Source organism: Amphibalanus amphitrite, unplaced genomic scaffold (genome assembly GCF_019059575.1).
Source record: "Amphibalanus amphitrite isolate SeventyFive unplaced genomic scaffold, NRLGWU_Aamphi_draft 001540F_arrow, whole genome shotgun sequence".
In the NCBI taxonomy this organism is placed as follows: domain Eukaryota; kingdom Metazoa; phylum Arthropoda; class Thecostraca; order Balanomorpha; family Balanidae; genus Amphibalanus; species Amphibalanus amphitrite.
Window position 1 is genome coordinate 36,035 of NW_024883033.1, and position 24,816 is coordinate 60,850.

Genomic DNA, 24,816 nt, shown 5'->3' on the forward strand with positions numbered 1-24,816 from the left:
GCTACCGGCCACCACTGACCCGAATTGTCACGTGAAATGTGAAGTGTCTCATGTTTTATGAGCGCCGGCTGGCGTGCGGGCATGCGGCGGCCTGGAATCCGGCCCGGGACGGCTGGGAAAGGCGGCCTGGCCCGCGCCCGGTCCCGCCGCAGGGTCGCCCCGTTCGGCTGGTGGAAGCCAGCACCGTGTCCTGCCTTGCTTTACGATGGGAGAGTCTTCCGTCGGTCGAAATAATGCAGCACGCTAGACACGTCCGGAGTGGACCGCGGCTGCCGCTGTCTCTAACGCTGCGTATACAGCAGCTCCAAATAGAAGCTGCGTGGCTGCGTACCTATACACGTCTCGGCCCAGCCCGGTTGCGTGCCATCAAGTGTGGATTATTAATGGAGCCGCTCGACGATACAGCCGCGGTACAAAGCTTCCCCTGTCGGGCCGGCAACGAATGTTCCTCGAGCACGACACATCCGAAAGGGTGTATTTACGAACATACTCGGCTGGCATTAAACGCGCCACGTATTAATAACTTCTAATTAAACGGCCGCTGCGATGGATGGCACGGCCGAGTGGCCGGCACGTTTTTCCACATGGACGACTCGCCGGGATATTAAAGCCATTATATTGCTTTTTGCCACACCCGGCAAAAAGCACCGTTCATGTCAACTGGCATTATGCGGCCGGCTATGGCGAGTGGCCAGGTCATTTGGCGGAGCTGGTACTATCCCACGGCCCGGGAGGCCGTGCGCTCGGGATACCGGGCCGGCTTCGATCGCCTCTACCCTCCGGCTATGCAAATTACTTCTGTCTCACGCCTGAACTCAACGCGTTATTGAAACTCGCAACGGAGAGCGGCTAATCCGGCGAGGAGGCTCGATGTGGCGTCCGAGCGCGCGAGGAACCGCTGCCCGAGCCTGCGAGAGGAAGATCGCTCGCCCCGGGGCACAGGGTGAGAGCCAAACTGCTGCGAGAGCTGGCAACGAAATGATGCCCTGCCCTGAGAACCGGCACTTAGCCGACCAGATTGGCCGTATAAGATCATGTGTGACAAGTGGGATGTTCTGAGATCCCGGAGGCCGCTCGGAGAGAGCTCACATCCGCGGTCCGCCGGGCGGGCCGGCGCGGTAGGTGTTCTGACCTGATCTGACCTGACGCGGACCGCCACCGGCGACGGAAGACTCCATCCGGCCGCATTGAGGACGCCGCCCGCCGACGGCGGGAAAAACAATACCGTAACAGCCAAAGGTCGCCGCTGCTCTCATGATCGTAAACCCGGAGAGCGCCGGCGGCCGACTAACGGAGTCATTGTCGTCCGGGGCGGGCCCGCGAGTCATCGGGCAGAGTCGTCAGCCGGGGTCATCAGCAGAGTCATCAGGCGAGTCATCAGTCGCGCAGGTGTCGCCCGAGCGACTCGCCGCCGGGCGATGATGTGACCGACCGGCGCAGGTGACTGTCCTGCGGTGGTCCGATGGTCGGGACGGACTCCGGACCTGCGGCGGATCCACACACAGCCCGGATGCCCTCCGGTAAGCCGTGGGGCGGCCGCTCGCCGCCGCCCGCTGGCAGGCTGCAGCGCGCGGCGCACAACTCAGCGCGGCGGCCGCGGCCGCTGACGGCCGGCTGTTTCTGCGGCGGCGCGGCCGCTCTCTCTCTCCGCGCCGCGCCGGCCTCGCCGTCTCGCAACTCACAGCCGGCGCCCCCCGGCCGCTCGTTGTTGCAAATTGCGGCCGGCGGGCGGCTGTCGGAGTTGTCTGGTTGCCCACCGCGCTCGCCGGGTAGCGCCCTCGCCGGGCACACCTCTGGGTGAGCTCGGGCAGAGTGGCAGCGCCCCGGAGAGGCGGGTAGAGCGGGACCGCGCGGCGATCGTCCGCCGGCTGGGAAGGTCGCCCATCACTCGCCAACCGACCCTGTTGTGACGGTCGGTCGCGTTTTATCAGCGCCCAAGTGCCGCTTATTTGGCACTGCCGCCGGTCGAGATGGTGCGATAGAGTAATTTTCCCGGCCGGCTGGCCGGCGGGCCGGGCGGTGATGGGGTGACGGCCGGTCGCCTTTGCCGCCCGCTCCCCATCCTATCGGCCCTGTCTCTCTATGTGAACGTAGCCTCACTGTAGACCGCGTGCTCCGCTGTCTCCTCGCCAACCCCACGGCGGCGGCTCGGGCGCAGGTTATGCATGCCAGCATGTATTTAACATGGCGCGGCCGGGCGGCGGCGGTGGCATTCCTGCTGGTCGGTGCAGCAGCGGCGGTGGCGACTGCAGCGAGCGGTGAGGCGCTATCACCGGCCGTCCGCTGCCCAGTACCCACAGCCCGCACACGGCTCACGGCCGGCGGGGAGGTGGCGGGGGGCCGACCACTGACGGCCCTATGCAGCGCGCAACAATGGCGCCTGTGCGCTGCATTTCTGCCCCGGTCCCGGTTGGCCATTAATCGTACCGAGCAGACAGAGCGCGTCCCGGCGCGCGGCGGCCGCCAGCCGGCGCGAGGATGAGTTATTTTTTGTTGACGTCGCCGCGTCGCCCGGCGAAATGTCGCCCGGCGTGACGCGATTTATGGCGTATTGACTTTTGGTCGTGTTATTGTAGAAAAATGTGAAGCGGAACGAGAAATGTTTCTGCCTCTAGCTCTGGCGCTGTTTACGAGATGATGCTACGGCCCGCTGTTTTCGTTGTCTGCGCCGTGCGACGTTTAATCGCCGTTTTAATTTGGTCGGCTGGCGCTGTTTATTTGGCGTGCTCGGTCGCGCAGGCCGCGGCTGTTGTGCTGCTCGTCGGCGCTTTTCACGGCTAATTTCGCTCGGCGAGTCTGGCTGCACGTCGTTGCGCGGCCACTCAGCTCCGCGCTGACCACAACACCCCGCTGGTGATGGATGTCGAACGGTTACATCGTGCGCGCCGGCCGGTGTTGTTGCAATTATTCAGAATCTATCCAGTCACTGCTAATTGTCGAAATGGCAACGAGCCGGCGCGAACGGTGGCTGTCGGCAAGGCTCAGCGCCGGCAGCGAGCTGCACCAAAATCGCCCTTCGGCTCCGGCCGCTGCAGATTGATGATTTGCACTATTTGTGATGACATGATCCTCATTGTGGCGCACCTCATCGGCCAGACGGAAAATGGAGCTCCTTTTTAATGCGGGCTAATTCTTGTCGGTACTGCCGGAGGCACTGGAGGCTTCCAGCACTACAATGCCAGTCGTCCCGGCCAGTAATGGCCCTAATACTGACCGGTATTTTTCACTGTGCACCGGGCTGGCCGCGATGGCAGGCTCGGTCCTCCAGCGCGGCCGCATCAGCCGACATGTGTTTGTGGCTTGTAGCTCCATATAGAGTACCAGACAATTACGAACGGCGTGCACGTGCTAGAATGCGTCCTGGATCGGCCGGGTGCGACGACCGGCCCTCCCAGGCAGCCGGATAGACCCGCCGACCGGGGACGATGTCCGTTCCCGTGTCTGTGTCGGCCGTCCGTCGGTGAGCTGATGTATGAGTCCGGGCACCGCGGCACAGTCCCACGGCCCTCCGGGTCGGTGGGTGTCCGTACGCCGGCCGCGCGAGGCGCCCCTCCAGCGAACATTAATCGCCGAGGCCGTACACTTTTTACCGGGCTCTGACCGGACCGTTCCGCTGTGCACGATGCCGAAAAAGGTGTAACCCTATCTGTGCCGGCGGCGCGCGCACGCCGTTTTTACGGCTGTCTCGCCTGTGGGGACGCTGTGTCCCCGCAGGTCGGTAACTCAGGCAGGGCGAGAACCGGCTGCCCTGTGACCGGCTCTGTGTCCGCCGCCGCTATCGCCGCCGCCATCGCATGACTAACGTGAGAGTGGCGTTTGCGGCGGACGTGGCGCTCTCTGCGGCGGACGCGGCGCGCTCGGCGGGGACGCTGTTGCAGAGGACGCCGGCCCGTGTCGCCTGGTGATTAGGTGACGACGACTCGTCATCCGGCCGGCGGACGACGCTGTGGCGACGGTGATCCGATCAGCAAGTAACGAGATGCTAAAGAGCCGTGAGAGCGGAGCGCTGTTGACTCATACGTCCCCGCTTTGGAGGGAGGTATGTGTCCGGTCCTGGATTCGAGGAGGAGGGAGTACACTGGGAGTTGCCTCCTCTCTCGCTGTCCGCCGCACCTCGCCGCGCGTTTTAGGGCCTTGGCCGCGCGGAGGCCGTCCCACGCGGCTGAAAACCGAGCCGGCAGTCCCTCCTGCCGCTGTCAGCTCAATTATTTTATCTTGTCACCGTGCAATGAACGACCGACCACCTCTCGTTTGCATATCAGGGGGTATCGCTTGGCGCTGCCGCCGGCCACCGCCTTGTCGCGGAGGCGCGGGGCGGCTACCGACCGGGGGCCGACAGACTTCCTCATCTGAACCGCCCTCCGCAGTTCGGCTTACGACCCGAGCAGCATCCACGAGCCCCCAGCGACCCCGCGCCGCCGACTTCACTTCCGACTCGATATTTCCAGTGGCAGAGCGTCGGCGTTTTTCTTCGTCGTCGTTTTTGTCACATGTTCAGCGACAGACGGAAAATATGAGCCGACGCGACAGCGACGGGCGCGACGCGTGTTTGGCTGGCAGCAGCGGTGAAAGGAATACCTGTCCGGCGCTGTTTATTTGCCTGGCGCGTCTGAGCGAGCCCCGAGCCGGGTCCGCGCTGGGTCCAAACGAGCTGTCCGGTCCGCGCTGGGTCTCCGGCCGGCCAGTCCAGGCCTGTGGGAAGACGCGACGACCGAATACCGAGCCGGGTCTCTCCTGCTCGCTCGTGCCTGCCGATGGCTATCTGGTTGCAGGTAAAAACGGAGATGCTTGTTGATGGGTCGTAAAGATTAAGCCGGACGGTTCTCGTGAGATGATGCGAGAGCCGCGGAGATGCTGAGATAAGACGACGGAACAATCGCCGCCCGGAAAAAGCACTCGATTCGCGGCGAAGGCCGAACGCCACACCTTTTTATTTTGTTGGCGTATGAGGGTAATTAGTGCCTTCATCGCGGCTCGTCAGAGTCCCCATTGTACGGCGCAGCCGTGCGCCGCTGAAAAACGCCCTGCGTGTCGGCGGGGAGCGGTCGGCTGCTGCCTGGCTGGCCTCCTTTCAGAGCCGGCCGCCAGATGTCTCCTCGGTCGGCGGACCTCTGCCGAGCTGTTGTGAATGCAGGTGGCCTGCCTGCCTGTCCATCAGTCCCTGCTGACAGTACACAGCCGATTAATTCGACGACACCCGCGTATTCATCCCATCACAGCTGAATAATGACTGTTTACTGCGGTGACAGATGCGCTGCTCCGTGTGGTCCGCATCAATCGGATCCTCTCCTCTCCTCATCCTCTCATCCTCTCTTCTTCTCTTACCCAGCCTCATCTCTCCCCTACGGACAGCTGTGCCGAGTTCATCATCTAGAACGCCATAGTCGCCCAAGTGAACCCACCGTTATGAATGTCGTCCCATCCGTCCCGCAGTTTTTCGATCAGTTTCTCCCACCCCTGTCCCAAACGGTCGCAGTTCTCTCGCCGAGGCTTCGCCGAATGATAAGCAGAAAGTCGGTCGGACCTGGCCGCAAATGAGAGTGTTAATGGCGGCCGAGCCGGCACGCCACTGCCGTATTGAGCCGTGCACGCCGCGGCCCGCCTCCATAAAGGTTTGTTGCAGGCTTATACGGCGTTTAATTAGCCAACCCGCCGCGAGAGGCGAGCTTGAAACAAAGCCTCGCTCCGCACCGCCATAAAAACAATACATAAATGAGTGACGCGGACATATCCATCTTAATAAACTGTCGCATACCTGGCGCGATGATGCTGTTTATGTTCGACGGGTGTCTGGACTGGCCCGACGCAGGACCGCCCGTGGCATCGGTGACTTTTTTACCGCTCCCTCGGCCGGCGCGTCGGTATACCACTGTGTGTAATTTCACCGGCCGGGGCGGGGCGCTACGTTCCACTGGGTGCGTCCCGTGGTTCAGACCGGTGATCTAAAGTGACCTCCCCGGTGGCGGCGGAGTGGGTCAGGTGTCCTCCCAGCCCTCACCAGGCCGTCCATCCCTACCGGCGTTGATCCGGCAGCACTGTCCCAGCTTCAGTGCCCCTTGTTAGTGCCTATCAGCTTTCATGGATTTTTTACTGCACTTCTGACATTTAATACCGACGGTAAAAAGAAAAGAAGGAGTCATTGGTTGCGGCGTGCAGGCGGGCCGGGGCTTGTTCACGTCTTCGCCGCGAGTGACGGGCTGTCAGACAACTGTCGGCTGTCCGGCCGGTCCCCATTCACTGCAGGCGAACAGCCCCGGCCCGGCCCCGAGCAGGTCACCGTTCAGAGGCGGATGGCGCCTGTCTAGCGGGCACCATGTCGGCCCGGCCCGGGTCTCTGTCCGGCCCCGGTCACAGCCCGGACGCCCCCGCTGGCACGGATTAGCAGCAGCGTCGGCGGCCGGCGCTAATACGACCCACGCTCCAGCGACGGCGGAGGCGACGTCAAATTGCACCCGCTGCCGGCGACGGGCTGCGCTGAACAGTCGCTCCGGCTCGACTTAGTCGGACTCGGGACTGTCCCTGATGTTTCGTAGTCGGTACCAAACGGCCTGTTGAGATTCAGACGCTGGGGTCGAGATTCGCTTGCTTGTTGTGTTTGCGGCCTGCCGCCAGTGGCGATGTGGAGATGCGGAGAACCGTTGCCCCTAAATTTGGCTCGTGCCGACCACGCACCTCTGCGCCGATTTCGTCACAGATCGCGGCAATCACGGTGCGTGCAGCCGCACCGGGCGGCAAACAATCGGTATTAGCATGAGAACGGACTGGGCAGTGTCGATTGAACGGTCGCAGCCGCAATCACTACGCAAAAAGTCGCTCATCACCTACCGAGACAAAGCCTGACCGGCAGAGGGCGGGCGGGGGCACCGGGCGTAGGGCGGAGGGCCGGGGAGGGACGTAGGTTACGAAGGGTGCGAAGGGCGGGTGGCGTTGTCGCACCACCTCACCTCCTGCTCCCTGCGTGTGTCCGCGCAGCTCCAGTGTGTCGCTCCCGTGCGGCGCGCGGGGCGATCGACGCTGATGGAGCGGCCGCCGGCCGGGGCGGGCACGTCTGCCGCCGCTGATGGATAGGTGCGCTAAAGGAAAGTCTAATCAGGACAGATTTCATGGGTGGCTCCGACAGATGCGCCACCGGTGGGCGGGCCTCCGCGTCCGAGCGTGTTTGTCAGAGATGCCAGAATTGGGGCTGGTAGCAGGGCGGACACCGTTCGTGTGTACCCACTACACAAGTCGGTTTCCTTGTGGCACGTACTCGTTATACGATGTTGTGTCATTCAGCCATGCGGATGCGGGCCCTTCCATTTGGATTTACAGTCGAAACAATCGAATTAATACATCGTAAAAGAGAAATACTGGAGAAATTGCCCGGCCGTTTGTCTTCCACGGGTCATAAAAGGCGATCATGTGTCGGTGGCAGGCTGACGCTGGCGCCCGAGGCAGGTCGCCGCCATCACCGATTCTCTGCGGCCGGGCTTTCTCAGGAATCCGCCGACACAACAGCCTGCTGAATCGCCGATCAAAACAGCCACCATTGTGTGGCCGCGACTTCATCCGGCGATCGGAGCGTCGCGCCTGGCGGCGGCGCCCGCGGCGGCCGTGAGAACCGGCAGCGGCGGTGGCGGCGCGACCTGGGCGGGGGCGGGGGCGGCCACCGCCCGGCCACCGCCGACAGGTGGCGCGCAGGTCGGCGGCCCTCGGGAGGAGGCCGTCCGCCGACCCGAGACGACACTAAAACCGCCCGCCTCCACCGACAACGGCGGCGACGCACGCGAGCCGAACCGCCGGCCCGTCCGGTCACCGACATCGGGTCACGGCGCCCGGGTGAAGTGGAACCGCGGACGGGCGTGAACCGGGACGGATTTCAAACAAAGCGGCCCCGCACCCACTCTCAGCCCGCTGCCATACCTGCCAGTCAGCACCGCGGGATGCGGCGGCATCAGTCGTCGTCGCCGCGCACTTATCCCATTATCGTTTTATTGAGTCCGCTCTGATGGCTATCGAAGGTGGCAGCGCCGCCGTGGCGCGGCGCCGCGCGGTGTGCGAGCGCCGCGCGACCGAAGATAGCATCTCAGCCGCGCGCGCCGGCCACTCGCCGCCGCGCCAGACTCTGCCGAAAAACACACGGCATAACAATGAGATAAGTGCCCGGCCGGACGGCAGTGGCGTTCGTATTTCGCCGCGATGGCCGGGCGCGGCCGGCGCGGTCGGAACACGCGGTCGCGGGGCGGCGCGGCGGCCAACCCGCGCCGGCGTCGCCATCGTCGGCCTTTTGTCTCCATTACTGTCGACACCGACGACACATCGGCGCACAGCTGCGCCGCGCGGCCGCCGTCGCCACGAGACGAGAACGACGCGACGACGGGACGAGAACGACGCGGCGGCGGCATTTGGCGAGTGGCCCCGTCGGATAATTTGTCCATAATTTTCTATATGTGTCGTGGAGGCCGGGGCGCGCAGCCGCCCGCTGACGGCTCGCTCTCCGGCTGATTTGTCGCCGCTGCTAGAAAGTAAAATGCGCCGCCGGCGAGCCTGTCGCGGATTTATGTTGGCCAGAACAGCGTCGGTTGGCAGAGAGACGCTCGTCTGATGGCGAACGCGACGCAGCAGACGGCGGCGAGCGACGGACCGACGGACGGCTCGTTCGTTTGTGGGACGATTATTCCGGTATCAGCCGGCGGCCGCGCCGCCATCCGGCCACTGACATCGCTGGAATTAGAGAAAAACACGACCCAGAGCGCGCCGGCAGACCCAGATGATTGGAATGGCGGCCAGATGCCGGTGGGTGACCGGTTAGTTTCTCTCCACAGCTCGTCGTGACATACCCCGGCTAGTTCCATTAACGGAAACCGACAAAAATACCGCCATAATAGTGGTCTTATTTCCTGGCAGCGTGCTATGAGGATTTGTGAGAGCATTACCGATTCCCATAATGGCGTGCTTGAATGGTGTGTTTTGTGTCCCGTCCTATCCCTAATTACCTGGTTAGATGAGGGTGGACACGACGGCTCGAGATGAGCGACAGTGCAGAGAACGTGACCGCCGGGGTCCTGTCGGTAATTCACTTTCGCTGTCGGCCGGGTTTTTGTCCAACTATCGGCGGTCGATCGGGTCTGTTGGCTCGGCGGCGACCCGTCGGCGGCCGGCCGGCGGTCCCGCAGTCTCGGCAGCCGATAGTTGTGACACGGGCCGATCTGCTTCAGCGTGGCCCCGGGTCGGGTCTCTGCCACCCTATCTCACGGGAGGAGGGCCTCCACCCGCCCTCACCTTTGTCTCTCACGCGCAGTTAACCCGTTTTCCGTGTGTTAACGAATCTCTCCTTTTGTTCCAGGTACGCCCCCCGTGGAAGTGAGGCGGCCCCGGCGAGCCGGGCAGACACGACCGCACGGTAAAGCCGATCTTAATTAGGCGCTACAGAATTATCTTCGGGCGTGTTCTAGTGAACGCATGCTCTCCGCTCATAACGGCCGGGCGCTCTGACAAAAACTCAGCGGCAGGTTGGCAGGACGGCGGTAATTGGCTACCGCTCCGCACCGCCCGGCCGCCGTGTCACCGACCTGTGACGTCACTGGGGTGGTGACGTCATTGGTATATGGCGCTGACGTGTCTCTTGTCCAGTCTGACGGCTGATGACGAACGGGTGCTGGCAGCTGCCGCGCCCAAACGGAAACGACGCGACTGACCGTGTCCGGCTCAGAGCCAACTTTGCGGCTGTCAAGGGCGGGACGTGTAATAGTTAGGTGACACCCACAGCTGACACTTCAGCTGACACTCCAGCTGAAACACAGCTGACACTTTGTTCCGACACCCCCGTCGACACCCCACCTGGTTCTGAACCGTGACTGCGGCCAATTAGTGGGCAGGGCGGCCAAAAATGTCCCCAGTGCAAACGGTCCTGCCGGCGCCGCTTACCAAAGGGGCTCGCGTGCGGCTGTCGCCTTTTTCAGGCGCTATGGGCGGACCACAAGCGCTCGACAGGCGAGCCACAGGCGCAGAGGAGGCGCCGTCCGACCCCCTGGGCAGCCCAGATGCGGCGAAGAAGGTCATTTCTGTTAGCTACGGCCCGAGCGGGCGCGCCGAATGAAAAATGGACAAAAGGTGTGAAGCGCCAGTCAAAAACTCGTAATGAAGTATCGGCCACGATTTATGGTAAATTAAGGGTGAAGGTCAGGTGTGCGGGGCGTCACGCTCTGTCGACAACACAGAGACGTCAGGAGACGCAGACGGAGACGGAGGCGGAGGCGAGGTCGCTCCGTGGGGACGGAGAGGCACGGTGAGGCAACGCGGCCCGTCCCCGCCTTTTGTTGTCGCTGGCGAAAGATGAACGTGTCGCGACCTGATGACTGATGGCGGCGACGCCGGGGGCCGATGAGCCTCTGATGGCCCCTACAGCGCTCCTGCAGCCGGCCAGCCGTGGAGGGTCGCGTGTCAGCCTCTTACCGTCCCCGGCCGGTGACCCTGTCGGAATGTCGTCGCACGTGCGGCTCTGTCAGTGCCGGCGTCTTGCGAGGCCCGCGAGTGTGACATTCCTGCCGTCGCAGGGGCGGCGGGGGCGGGGGCGCGGGCGGTCATGCGTCGTCGGCGCCGGCGTTGTGACAGGGTGTCGCTCCGACGCCAGGGGCGGAGACGGCCGTCTCGTCGGCGCTCGAGCGTGCAGCGTCGCGGCCACTGGCGGCTAACGCTGTCCGACAGGCGGCGGTCTATAGCGGTGTGTCAGCGCGGCCGCCCCCGCCGTCTCCACTGCACAATGCCGTCCAAGGTCCCGGCGCGGCCGCCCGCTCCCCGCCGCGGCCCGCGGATCGTGGGACGGCACCGGCAACCGCAGATTACCCTCCGTCGGCCGACTGGGGCGCCGCTGGCCCCGTATTATGTGGCCCCGGCCTCAATTCGCCGCCGCTCTATTATAGATGGCCGCTATCGTCAGGGGTCGGATCCCACCGGCACCCCTTCGCGTTCGACCCGACACGGTAAAAGAAGCACACACTTTTTCTTGGTCGGTGCACGAGGCCTACAATAACGCGTTATCTGCACGGGAAATGGACCGTATTATTCCCGGCACTTGAGGCCGGTTTATGGGGCAAAAAACGTGTTAGAAATAATCATTTAAGTGTCAGTATCTAATGGGACAATTTGATATGCTATTATGGAGCTGATGCGCCCCGCTCGGCTCAGCCGTTATGGGTGCGCTACGGGTTTCTGCAGAAGCTATCTCTTCCACTTTTTAGCCACACTGCAAAACACCTTTTACGAGACGAGATTGAAAATCATAAAAGCTCCATCGTCTCTGGTTGCCGGTCAATATTTCCATTCAGCAGCGACATCAACAACTTTTACGGCACCATTGGGAGGACGAGAAACGACCGCACGGGGCTGTGAGTGCGGCGGCCCGCTCTCTGGCCGCACCGGTCGGCGGCGGCGACCACCGACACGGCGGTGCTAGCCGACGGCCGCCGCTGCAGTCGCCGTCCCGCCTGTAATGACCGCGGCTGGCACGGCAGCCGCTAATGGCCGGCCGCGACACCTTTTTGCCGGCGATCGGGCGCGGCGACTGCCCGATCGGGTCGGGCAGCGCCGCCGAGCGACCGGGCCGGGCCGGGCTGCCGCGCCGTAATGCGGCCATGGCGTGCTGACCGGCCGGGCCGCCGCAGCAGCGCCGGCCAACAGCCAACGGCCCGGCCGCACGACAGGCCCTGCCCCGACCTTTCTGGACGACTCTCACATTCAGCAGCCATTATTACCGGCGAATTAGATTTAGCGGGCTCCATTTCCCAGACCAGTAAATTCGGCCCGGGGTGCGGGCAGTGTCCGGCAGTGACGCGGCCACTCCCCAACCGCACCGCTCCCAGGAACGCCCCAGCATAACTCACTAATTGGTAAACAAAGTCGGTGCACGCGCGCGCGTAATTAATTTCCGCCGGTGAAGGTGTCCGCCTGGTTTTACTTTTACCGTCCAGCCTTCAGCCATCAGTCGGCTGATGTATCGTAATGTATTTACGTCGTGTTCATTGTGTATGCATCACCCACGTCGCGCAGTGCTGGGCCCGAAACGTCGGGCGGAGCCGGTGGCACGTCTCTATTGGTGGCGGTGACTGCCGCTCGGCTGAAATACCGACCTGTTGCATGACACGTCACGTGACCTTTGACCGGTCGTATATGTCACCCCTCCTCCCCTGCCCATGGCTCGGCGATGCGCCGCTCCGCTGTCACGGCCGCCAGCTCAGCCGACTCTCCGCCACCCCACCGGACGTTATCTATCAATCTCGGGGCCTGTTTTCCTGCGTGGCTCACTCTCAGTGCGCTCAGCTCTCGCCATCACTGGAGATGAAGACGCCGCCGGCGGGTGACCCACAAACCACGTGACCTTGCCCGCCGGCGACTGACCCGACGCAGGGGTCATCTGATGATCCCACGATAGCAGGATCTCGGGCGCTGCAGGCTCGACGCCACTCTCTCCTCTCAACGATCCGCCGCTTTTCTCTCGTATATTGCCCTTCATCTCCGCTCTCTCCCAATTCGTCTCCGTCTCCGTCGTCTTCTCTCCCTCCTTCTTCCGTTTTCCTCTTTCGCTCTACATCTCTCTCCCTTTTTGCCTCTCTCTTTCTTTTTCCTTCTTCTCTGATTCTCCCCTATCTCTTTCCTTCCTCTCATCTCCGTCTTTCCATCTCCTTTGCTCCCTCTTTCTCCAAATAAACCTCTCCCGTCCCCAGAGATACGGCGCCAGATATCGGTGCCGTCATATTCGATGTGCGGCAGTAACTGTGTTATTCCAAGGAAGTGCGCCCGGGATCAGATTAGTCCACCCCGCTGGCTCAATTACCTGTCAATAGGACGGCTGGCTGGCGGATGGCCTCGCCAGCACTCCTCTCCCCAGAACTCAGTCCGTGCAGTGAGACGAGCTGACGGCCGGCCGACCAACTGCCAGCCCACCGAACCCGTCTTTTATTAGTCAGACTTTAATGAGCCATCGGGAGGGATTTATCTCGCCGGCGGGGTGGTTGACCAGTCGATTGAGCGCTGGCCGTCCCGTCTCCCGCTCGCCAGCAGTTTACGAGCAGGGCTGTTGGGCCGAGCTCGGCGGCGATTAGTCGGCCGGGCGGCGCGGTTCCCCGGACAAATTAGCGGCCGCTCCGGTTCCCCGTGCTGCGGCTACTGCTGCTACGTGCCGCCGCTGCTCGCCAGTCAGGAAGGCGCGGCTCTCAGCCAGACGCCGTGCGAAAAGTTCATTGCCTCATCTGGCGTTCTGCCGTGCTAAAAGCCGGCCGGCTCTCCGCGGCCGGTCGGCTTGGCGGCGCTGTGAGACGCTCATGGACGGCCGTAGACGGGCGCTCGGCGCCTCGTTCGGCCGACGGCGGACGCCGGAGGCGGTGTGGCGGCCGCCACTCGGCCGCTCTGTCTCGGGTAATTGAGTGTCGCCGGCGGTAAGACGGAGACGGATGCTGCCCTGTCACTGGAGGGCGGTCGGAGCCGCGGAGCCGTGACAGGTCAGACGTGACGCCGCTCCCGGGGAGTCGCAATGGCACCGGAGACCCACCAGGGAACCAGCTGAAAATTGTACCGACGCCACCCGAATCGCGCTCACCATAACCTCGTAAAGTACGGCATTAATCCTATGGCGTTGCATGAAAAGGAAAATTAAGGGTCGTTCCCGGATTTAACAAAGCTTTGCCTGGGCCATTCACGCGAACAGTCTGGGAAAGGATGATATCAATTCCGTGGCACGATTCCGGTTAGAAGAAAGGGAATTTGAAAATGGATTCCGGCCCATCTGCTGTCGGTCGGGGCCGTGGGACGCTTCTCAGGGTCCCTTCAGTGGGCCGGAGGGTTCCCCTGGAGTCATTCGACAGGGGAGGAGGGGTGGCAGGGGCGGGGTTCGGGTCGTCCCCGGACAGTAATCGGTCCGAGGACGCAGTGACCCGGCGTGACCCGCCACGGCCGCGGGCCATATCGCCAGCGTCGGCCGTAAACGTCGCGCCGTGAGCTCTCAATCTGGCACCCCATATTTCATCGCCGCACTCCGGCCGGCCGGCGGTCCTGACGGCGACAAATTCGGCGCACTGATGGCGTTTGGAGCGGCCATCGTTCGCACCTGCCGGTCGTTATCTGTCCCGAGTTCGGACCCTTTATTGGTATATGGGCCGGCATCGAACGGGGCTCGCCCGGCGACTATATAGGAGGTGACTGTGGACCTTTAACCTCGCCGCGTTCTGTGCCAGGCACTGGCGAATGGTGGCCGCGCAGGTTGCCCACCAGCGTCATAGGTCGGTCCACCCCGGCCGGCAGGCTGCCGGGCCGTTTCCTGCACCGTTTTCCTGCACTAGATCGGCGCGTCGCCGCCGCCGGCGTGGCCCGAAGGAGACACGTCACCGGCCTCCCGCCGTGATCCCAATACAAAGTGGTCCGCTCGAAGGCCCGGGTAACAGCGCGCCGCCCTCATTCACAGCAGCTCTGTCCACTCTGATAAGCCGAAGAGGCCTGGGTGTACTGCCGGCGTGAACGTGCGTGTGCGTGCGAGCGGTTCCACTCGGCCGGTGTTTGTGATGGGCTACCCGTGGGCCGGCGGCGGTCACTATCACCCTCCCATCGCGCCCCGGCAAGCTCCGTCCAATTACCCTCGGCCGGCAATCACCTAACGGCGCTCATTACGGCACGATTACAACTTCTGTGTTTTCAAAACAGGCGGGCGTGGGCCGCCTCTGTGCCGCCGCGGTGCCCCGTCAGATGAGATTACCCCAAACTCCGCTCTCCGGGAGAGGAGGGTGTCGGGGTCGGCCAGGTCCGTCAGCTGGGCCGAACGGGAGCACGTCCCGCAGCGACGGACACGCCGCGGCCGACTTTCGCGGCGTGGTGCGGCGCGGCCGAGACGACGATGGCGTGTCACGTGTGACGCGGCGCATTCCGGGTGGTCGCGCTGTGACGCGCCGCGCCGCGACCGTCGCCACCGCGCTGCCGCGAGATGAGCCGTCCCAATCTGGGTCAATCGCCCGCCGCTGTTTGCCGGGTCGCCGTCAAGCCGCCCTGAAGAGGCCCCGCGGCGAAGTCATCGCAGATCGGCCGCCGATACTGTGACACGCGTCCGATAAACACGGCGCCCTCGTATCGCCGTCTGCCGTCCACTCAGCGGGCCCCTGGCTGTCACTGCCTCCGCCACGGAGCCTCTCAGGACCCTCCGGGAGCCTCTGACTCTCTTGGGTCGGCGGCTGGCTGCTCGGCCGTCGTCTGATGTCGTGGGCGGACCGCCGCGCGCCGAACCGTACCGGGCCACCGCCGAATTCGGCTCAGTTACGCCTCCGTGGGGCGCGGCCGATGAGCAGACCGCACGGCAGACCAGCGCTGAGCGGCGGCTGGCACCAGCTCGACCGCCCCCGGGGCTGAGAGCAGCGCGCAGACTGAAGGGCTGTCCGGTCCCGCCGCCGGGTGGTCGTCCACGACCTTCGGCCCGACGGGAGACCGGAAAGGCAAATTACGAGTGGCGCATATTTTCCAGGGGAGGCGGGCGGACGCGCCTGCACTGGCACCCGTGTAATAACACACGCTGGGGAGACTGGTATGGTCCGTGGGGACACGCCGATCCCCCGCACACCGGACCGACCATGCGGCTCGGGTACACGGTGCTCTGTAAAAAGTCGAGCCTCCCCGTGGGGTTTGAAGAACGAGGCGCCGAGAACAAGACAGCGCGAGGATATCGGGTTCGCGTCGTCGCGGAAAATTAAATGGGTCGACGAACGGGGAGAGATGGAGACATCCCTCACCCGCGGACGGCCCGACTTACGGCCGCCACCAGGCGAGTCTCGCCCAATTTCCCGGCTCTGACTGGCGCGGACTGGACGCGGAGTGGGCGGGACGGCCTGAAAGCGGCGCCGGATGGACTGTCGCCTTCGCCGCCGGCTGGTAGTAGCGTGCGTTAGATGGACCACTGGACGCAGAGCGTCGATTCAAAGCCCGAGCGACGCGCTGCCTTCCGGAGCGTGTCCGAGATTATTGAGAAACTTTTTCAATCAGAACAATGTCGGCTGCTCGGGCCGCGGACGGGTGCGTTGTGTAATTGGTGGCGACACGACTTTGGAGCTCGCTGACGAGCTGCCTTCCGCTGGGAACGCGCAGTCCGACCGTCTTCCCGGCATTGTCCGTCGTCAGAGACAGTCGCCTGGCTACGCTCTCCTGTCGCATTGCACGCGCGTTTTTCCCCTGCGGCCCGTCCCAGTCCGACGTGCCACCGGTGTGTGTGACGCCCCTGATCCCCGTGACGGCCTGTGACGTCCTATGATGTCCTGTGTGAATGCCGTTTTTGTTTCGCCGGACGGCTCAACGGTCCGGTAGCTCAGAGGATGGCCATCTCGCAGTCACGTGAACTGTGCCGCAGTCTATAGCGTCGTATCACGCATGTTCGCGTCCGGTGTGGGCAAACGTGCGCCCGCCCCTGCCTCGCCACCACAGCCACCGCAGCCGGCGCATTTTCTCTCGTCCGCCTGTGTGCGGCCGACAATCAAATGGTAATCAACCGACCGACCCCGACAAAGGAAACCGCCGCCGTCCGATTCGGCCGAGGTTGAGCAGGAACAAACAATTAGCCGATGGCGTCTGTGGCGGCGGCGGGTCGGCGGGTCGGGGCAGGTCGCACCGGCCGACCCTAATGGCGGCCCCTTCCCAGCGGTCGGCCTCCGACCGGCTGAATTGGGATCATTGAGCGGCCGGCCGCCGCCTCCGCACGCCGTCTGCGGCTTCCTGACAAGGTCATACCGCGCTGGGGGTCACTGGGGAGGCGCCAGCCCACGCCCTATCCGCAACGGCCGGCACGACTTTATACCGTCTGAATGGCGCCGCTCGCCGGTGGACTGAACTCAGCAGGACGTCCGGCGGGTGGCAGATGACGCTGGTCATGTCAGGATTCCTCTCTCCGCGCCGGGGTCAGAGGCGGCGCCGCGCCACACTGGCGGCGGTGCGCCGGTTTCGCCGCGGTTCGGCGGTACCTCCGCGCCGAGTTGCAGCGTGCATACTGATGGGTACCGACAGTGCCGGCGCGCGCGACCATTTGTAACCGCGGCGAGCCGGCGGCCGGCTGAGGCAGCTGGGGGAGTGACCATGGCGATGATAAAGCTTCCCAGTCGCGGCTCTTCTCACCTGCATGTAGCACCTCCGGGGACAGAGGCGCCGCCGCGCGCCGGTCGCCGCCCGGGACCAGCACAGGTTTGTTGGTATTCACAGTTAATACCGGGGAATCGAATTGACGCCGCTCGGCTGGCAGCAAGTGGCTCCGCTAACGCGGTTAGCCGGGGTCATATAACTAAGCGCTGATAGTGGCGACGCTATTGGCATAGCAATGGCCCGGTACCTGGGCCGGCTCCGGCCAGGAGGGGGCAGGGGTGATGGCCGGAGAGGCTCGGGACGGCCGCTGGGCCGCGAGCGACCGCCGCCGGACGGGCCGCCCGCGCGGCGCACCTCAGCCCCGCTCAGCTAATGATGATAAACTGGGGATGAGTTGTCGTTTTTCGATGTCATTCTCTCCTTATAAATGGCGGCGATCGCCACAGCCGGGTCGGAGCCGGGTCTTAGGTCCGGTCCGAGCTAGTGGCGGAGATGGGGCGCGACGCGCGGCGCATCCCACCCCTGAGGAGGCGCCCGGGGCGGTACGGCGGCCGTCGCGGTGCCTGGTGCCTCTGGAGCACGCCCCGGGGCACCAGTCCACTCTCCGCCGCACCGGCGCCGTGAATAGAAAACTAATTAGACGGCGCTGCGATGCCCAGTTGGTCCGACGGACCGGCGCGGAGCGGATGATGATACACCGGAATACGGGCGCCGATGACAAATAAGAAAAGTTTCGGCCAAGTTTGTAAAAGTTAGATATTGCCTGCTGTCCCTATATATAATGTCGAACGGGAATGGACTGACGCCAGCGGTCGATGAAACCCACGGTCACGTGAAATTGTCTGCCAGTTTTAGACGGCCTTTGTCAGAACGGTGAATTACCGCGCGCTTTGCGCCTGATTATGGTCGAAATTGAGAAGCACTGCTTTTCCGGCGTTTGATGGTAACGTTCGCTATGATAAATTTACGGCTGCCGTTGGCGGCTTGATACGCCCTTAATGTTCGCGCCTGGCCCGTTTGTAATTGCCAGTCGACACCTGAGTTCCCCATCGAGCGAGTGAACGGCCTTCAGCTAGAGTGGTCAGCTGATTAAATGGGCCGCTCGTCCCCATCTAATAACGCCAACGCTGTTGCAGGCAGAGTGCTTTTCGTCATATTTTCATTTTCAACACTAAGCAAACAAACCTTTCAATTTCCTCATGAACAGTTAAAACTACCACCTGTGCAGTGTACGAACCTACTACCTCGACAAAGACTTCTTGCCTTCGCTCAGCATGTGTCCCTCATACGACTCAGCTCGGACCCATTACCCTATTGTGTGCGTGCTCTCAGTGTCTTAGAATGCTTGTCTGACCCGATGTCCCCTCTCCACAGCTGGGCCTCGCTACCGGACCGCCTACGCCTGCGAGCACTCAAACCTCACGTTCAGCTGTGAGCAGGGCGAGGTGATCCACGTGGTGCGCGCCAACTTCGGCCGCTTCTCCATCACCATCTGCAACGAGCACGGCAACACGGACTGGAGCGTCAACTGCATGAGCCACCGCTCGCTGCGCATCCTCACAGACAGGTCAGTCAGAGGGAATCGTCGCTGGGGTCTCCTGCAGGAGCTCACTGCTCGGGCGGGCTAGTCAAGAAGGGTCCGCCATGTCCCTTTTTGAGTCCTCAACATGGAAGGAAAGTCACAGCCATGGAGCTGTCCCTTGCGACGCAGAGCCCCACCGGTGGAGGTGGCAGGTGACAGCGGGGTCAGAGCCATAGTCGTCCCCCGCGCCGGTACACGGCTCTAGGGGATCGTTACGGACCGTCCGGTGTAATCCCGTATCACGTCTGTAATCCTCCCTGCGTCGCCGGGCTGTGCCACGGTCCCTGTCCGTCGCGGCCGGTGGACGGCGGTCACTGGCCGGGTTGATCGGACCGAGGGTGGAGAGGGGAGATTGGACAAGATCCGGAGATCCCCAGCCCGATCTCGTGCCGTCGTGAGCTCCCCGTCACGGATTGTGGGTCACGCGAGGGGAGCGAAAGCGCGCTGCGCCGCGGCCAGGTAGCGCCCGAGTCTCAACAAAGGGCGGAGAGAGGACAGGCTCCGGCCCTCGTCGGCTTTTGATGTCGCCAGGCGTAGGACAGGCTTTCGACGAGGACGGCGCCCCGTCGAGCGCCGGACGCCTGCCGCCGTCCCGTTGCGCCATTGCTGCCAGTGGCCGGCTGGTGGCTCCACAAAAGACGAACTGACGCGCGCCGAGTGGGGTGGCATCACCTGCCCTCGCGGCCCCTTTGGCCGGCGAGTTCTGCGCGGCCGGACGGCTGGTCCACCATAACAATGACAATTATCGGCCCAGCGGCGGAAACGATTAGCGAGTTGTTGACGTCGGCCGGGCTCTGTCATCAGGGGATTCAGCCGGACGGGACGGGTCTCAAGCCGCTCTGCAGCGTCCAGCCTCCCCCGGTTCAGAGCCGTGGGTGGGTTTGATCCAGTCCGGCCTGTGCTGTCATCAGGAGGGTCTCCGGCCGCGCGGCACCCAATTAGAGGAGCCGGGCAGCGGCTGCTCAGCGGTCCGAGCCCCACCCCACCGGAGACGGAGCGGGGCGCCGACCATCAGCCGCCGACGCCCCCGCGGCGCCCCGCGGCGGATGCCGGCCGATAGTGCGCCCCATTAGACGATAGCCGACGTGTGCGCCCTCGGCGTCTCGGCGGTCCCCCGGAGGACACCGCCGGCGACGACCATCGCTCCCGGGAGCACCGCGCCGCGGCCGCAGTGATGGATCGGTCGCGCTCACTGATGCATTGCACAACTACACTCGACCGCCGCCGATGGCACGGAGGGGAGGCTCGGAGCGCGCCGCGGGACCGACCGCGACACGGAGACAAAGAACGCGACGTGCCGCCGCCGCCGCCGGCCCATCTCGCCACTTTTCACCGCCCTGATAGATGCGCCACCGGGCCGAATGCAATCAGAGGCGAATTTCGCCGGCATTTTTCATCCATCGTATCTCAGTCCGGAATCCGGCCGGGTCCGGGTGCAATATTTTACTCCCATGCGGCCGTCTGTCCTGGTACATTCTGATTAAAACCGGTAATGCAAAACTCTGCATCCAATCGGCGTCTTTAATACAGTCCTCTTTTGTTATTTACAGCCGCCAATAACTCGTCTTATTGAAGGTTTACGGCGACGGGGTCCGTACGGCAGTCGCTGACACAGAGTCCATCCTATGGGGGCTCTAAAGCTGCCGTGCCGACAGCGCGCCGCGGCGGCACGGTGAGCGGCCCATGACTCCGCCCGCCGCGCCGCTGCGCCTCCTCTGCAGCGAGCGGCCGCTGCAGGCCGACCTCCGCTGCACAGATCCAATCGCCGCGCCGCGCCGCCTTATAAGAGCTCGCTGCAATAAGACATCCATCTCATTTAGGAATGTGCCAGTTGAGCCGGTCGGTTCGCGATGAATGTCGAATTATTATTGGGATTTGTATCGGCGGCGTGCGGGCTGCTCCAAGGCCGGCTGTCGGACGGCGCAGTGATTTACCGGGCCGCGGAGGGCGCGGAGGTGGCATGGAGGTGCCGGGATGGCGCCTCGGGTACGTGCAGAGGTGTGTCGGGGAGGAGAGGAGCGGCTCGAGACGGGGAGGGGAGCGAGGAGCGAGCCGGGACGACCGTGAGCCAACCCCAGCCGGGCAGGCGAGACGACGCGTGTCGAGCGGGGACCGCGCGGTATCGGGCGGATCTCGCGACGCGCCGCCGACACGCTCAGATGTGGGCCGAATCGCGCCGCTCCAGATGGCCGCTCATGAGCGAGCGACGCGATAGCGGGCGAATCCATCACGGCTGCGGCGCGGCCGTCCGCCGGGACCGACTCGTGGCTCGGGTAACTCGGTCACACTCCCCGGAGACCCATCGGGCGACGGACGCGGCCGCGCCGCTCCCCGGTGGATGATAGCGGACCGCTCTGCTCCCGTCTGTGTGTGACGGCCCGCCGCGCGCTGCACCCGTCCGCTGCCGCGTCAGGCTGCCAATTAGGTGCGGGCGCTGCAGCGCCGGTCGGCACAATGCTCGGCCGGCCGGCCAATAATGCACCGGCCGACGGTGATTACCAGCGGCGTGCGCCGCCGGCGGCCGGCCTCTCCGCCGCCGCCATTGTCCGCGCGCTGTAATTGCCGCTTGTCAATGAGCATTGGCCATTGACCGGGTGGTGCGGCCCGTGTTGAACATGGTCGGCGCGCCCGGCGGCCGGCCACTGCCGCCGTGCGCCACCAATGCCGCCCGGCGCCGATTTGTCACGTTGAGAGCGGCCTAATACGGGCGAATTACGACCCGTGCCGAGCTCGCCGGGTCAACAGTGCAGCTCGGAGCTGTCCCACTCTGTGAAGGACGCCACATTGACGGCTAATATGCCGAGCCGTAATGGCCTCAGGCCGTATTGCATGTCATCGTCGCTGGGGAGCGTCGAAATGTTGAAAGGAACGGCCCCGCGGCAGCACTGAATGACAGACCCATATTACGACAGTCGATATTTCCCTGCGGCACCGCGCACGGAGCCACTGTGCTGCGGCTGCCGCGCAGCGGGGCCCGTCTGCCCGTCTGTTCGGCGCCGCGCGGGTCGGCCCGCCGTCCTGTAATTAGTTGCACTGCTGAATACCATTAGCCGGCTGTGATCCGGCGGGCTGTGTGACGGTGGAGCTCAGGCAGCCGCCCGCCGCACCAGTCGGTCTAGCCGACTCGGACAGAGCCTCCCAACGGCAGATATATGCGCTGCAGCACTGGTCAGCACCGCGCGGCACATGACAGTAACCCTGCAGCGGCCTCTTGGACATCGGCTTACTGCGGCTCACTCAGGGACGACAAAGAGCTTCAGCAGACGGTAGTCCGACATCAGGCAGCGACTCAGCTCCTGGAAGTTGCAGCTACTCAAATAGTTGACGCGTCACCAATCTGTCGCTCTCGCCGCGCTGTGACGCGGCGTCAGTGAGCCCGGCGTCATGACGTGGCGTCAGTCCTCCCAGCGGGGTGTCGCGGCGGCGTCAGAAGGCTCTGGCGTCACGTGCCCGTCAGTCGCAGCTGCCCAATTTGGACGGCGCGGCGGCACGGTGCGGTGGTCGCCGTTTTTGCGGGCGCCAGATTTCACGGCGGCCGGCGTATCTGCGGCCTTCGTCGGTCAGTTGAGACGCTTTTTGCCGGCCGCAGCGGCCTCTTTGCTGGAAGTTGGAGCGCGGACTGGGCCGTTTACGGTTTTATCGGTGGTGGCCGGCCACTTTTTATGCGCGGCAGCGCGTCATTAGTGAACGGCCGATCGGCGATGATTTATCTCCGTTTGTCACGAGTGTGCAAAAACGCAGCTCGGCTCGGCGGTTACGGCACTCTGCGGCCGGCCGATGGCCAGTCGGCGGTCGGTTGAGCGCAGACGGCCAGGGAGATGTCGGCTCGGTTTTTAACCCCGAGGCGGAACCGCCGTCGACGATGTCGCCGCCGTGTGAAGTCTGACGTACACCTGGAGCTGAATCTTCAGACCGAGGTCGCACACATCCGACAGCTGCGCGTGCTGCTGGGATTGTCTGAGAGAGGGGAGGAGGCGAGAAGGAGAGGAGAGGGGAGGGGAGATGCTCTGTACACTTGTGCAGCTTCCCGACAGATGGACGGTGTGCGCCAGGGCGTGGGCGGCTCCTCAGGCTGCCCCAGACATGTCGGTCAATAGTGAGGATAATCAGAAGGCGCCGGTGGCCGGCCGAGTAATCCCATCACCGCCGCCGCCCCCGCCCCCGCCCCCGCCCCCGCCCCCGCCCCCGCCCCCGCCCCCGCCGCCGCCCGCCGCCGCCCCCGCCGCCGCCCGAGGGCCTGCGCCGCTCACCAATGTGTCGGCAGCTCCGCCGAGAATTGGCAGGCCCCGAGCGGCGCGGCACGCTGCATTGTGGCCAATATCGCAGCGTCGCTGACGGCGGCGGTGGACACTTCCGTCGCCGTCGGTCCATCTGTGCGGCGGCGGGGGTGCGCCGTCCGACTATTTCCCCCCGGTCGGCCATTCGGCGTCGACGCAGAGAAATGGGCGCAGTCTGTCAGTGCCAGCGCACACGGCCGCCCGGCCCGCAGCGATGTTTGTACCCGCTCCGCCGGCGGCCCGCCGTCGGTCATCACCATTGGCGCTCCGGCTCACGTGCGCGCAGCCGACCGAGCGCCATTCAATTACTAGATTCGCTTCTTTGGCAGAATAAAGATACTGGTTCGGGGATCTGGCCGGCTTCGAGTATGCAAATGCAGCCGGCGCCGCGATCCGCAGCCGGGCTGGGAAAGCAGCCTGTTTGCTGACGTGGTCCGGGGGTAATTTGCCGGGCGAATTTATCTGCCGAGAATGCAAATTAAATATCCACATGCCGAGCGCCGGCGGCGCCGGTCGGTTTGCCAGCGCGGGCGCGCCGGCCGCAGCCGTTCGCTCGCCGTGAATGTAAATGTCCGTTTGTGGCGCTGCGTTGTCTGATGTTTGAATCAGGCGTCAGACCGACCGAGACGGGCGGGTGGGACGCGCCTCCGTCCGGCCGCCGACAGGGCGCTGATCTGTAGGGTTTCTATGTTCGGGGGTGCGGCGTGGCGGCCGGTAAGCTCTCAGGGCCGTGCCCGCCCCGGTTTGTGAGCGGTGCACCAGACACCAGCAGAGCCCTCACACTTTACGGCGACAAGTTGTGCGGGGCGCCGTAGATGATGGGACGCTCAGTGCAGCACCAAGACTGACGACTGCCGCGATTGCCCCGAATAACAATGAGACAGCGGCGTGCCACGTCCCCATCATTTTCGGCGTAACCCTTGGCGCGGCGAGTTTGTTCGATAAGTCGCCCGTCGCGCCGTTTTTCTTTAGCGAGGCCGGCTGTGTATCACCAGCTGGACACTCGTGTTTCCCACCGAGCCCCGGCGTGTGAGGACGCTCGACTGAAGACACGCCCCAGGCTGAGGCGGCATGGGAATGAACCGATCGTCATCTCCATTCCCAAATAGAGTCCCCCTGATTAGCATGACCTGTTGGATGACACCGGAGCCTGTCTGAGCTGGGAGTCGCATCTTTTCAAGGCCGCTTCGCACAGCACCACGCCGGGGTGGCTTTAGTAGCTGATCGACAGCTTCCTCTCAATGTCAGGACGGTAACCCAGTTACCTCCTGATCGCCCGCGCAGATCCAAACTCCGTGCCCCGCACACCAACCCGTGTCGCCGTTAATATTCATAGGCTGGAGGCCTTAACGGTCGTGTCGGCTTTTATCTGGTTCCGTGAGGAATTTATCAGAATATTAGGCCGGTCGACGGTGTGAAATTGAGACATGGCCGCCATCGGCGCGACAGCTTCTCCGCCCTGTCTGTCAAAGCGGCGTGCGGGCGGCGCTCGTGGCGCCGTGGCGTGTCGCGCCGCGCGACGCCCTCGCCGACAATGCGCCACTGGTCGCCGCCCTCTCGGGTCGATCCAATTTTCTGGCGCTCCGATCCGATAAGCAGCCCACAGGTGCGGGGTAACAGGACACCGGGGCCCTCCCCGGCCGGGCGGGCGGCGCTGATGAACCCTCTCGGAGGTGGGCGGCCGTCAGCCCGGAGACGGCGGGCCATCAGTCGGGAGGCCCAGCGACCGGAGCGGCGGCAGGAGTCGGGTGGTAGTCGGACAGGACTAGGAGTCGACAGGAGTCGGTTACAGGGCGGCCTGTCACCCAGTATTTCTGTCACGAATCTATATGACAGCACTCACTGCCGTTCGGCGCCCCTGTCATTCCTCGCTCGCCGTGG

General features: G+C 63.9%; 1 protein-coding gene across 11 annotated transcripts in view; it reads left to right on the plus strand.

Moving 5' to 3' along the window:
* Window positions 1-24,816, plus strand: part of LOC122373712 (latrophilin Cirl-like) — a 52,558-nt gene that overhangs the window by 15,705 nt on the left and 12,037 nt on the right. For all 11 annotated transcript variants that reach the window (XM_043352039.1, XM_043352043.1, XM_043352035.1 and 8 more), the window contains exon 3: window positions 18,451-18,643. In XM_043352039.1, coding sequence (XP_043207974.1) covers window positions 18,451-18,643 — 193 coding nt within the window. The remainder of the gene's footprint in view (window positions 1-18,450; window positions 18,644-24,816) is intronic.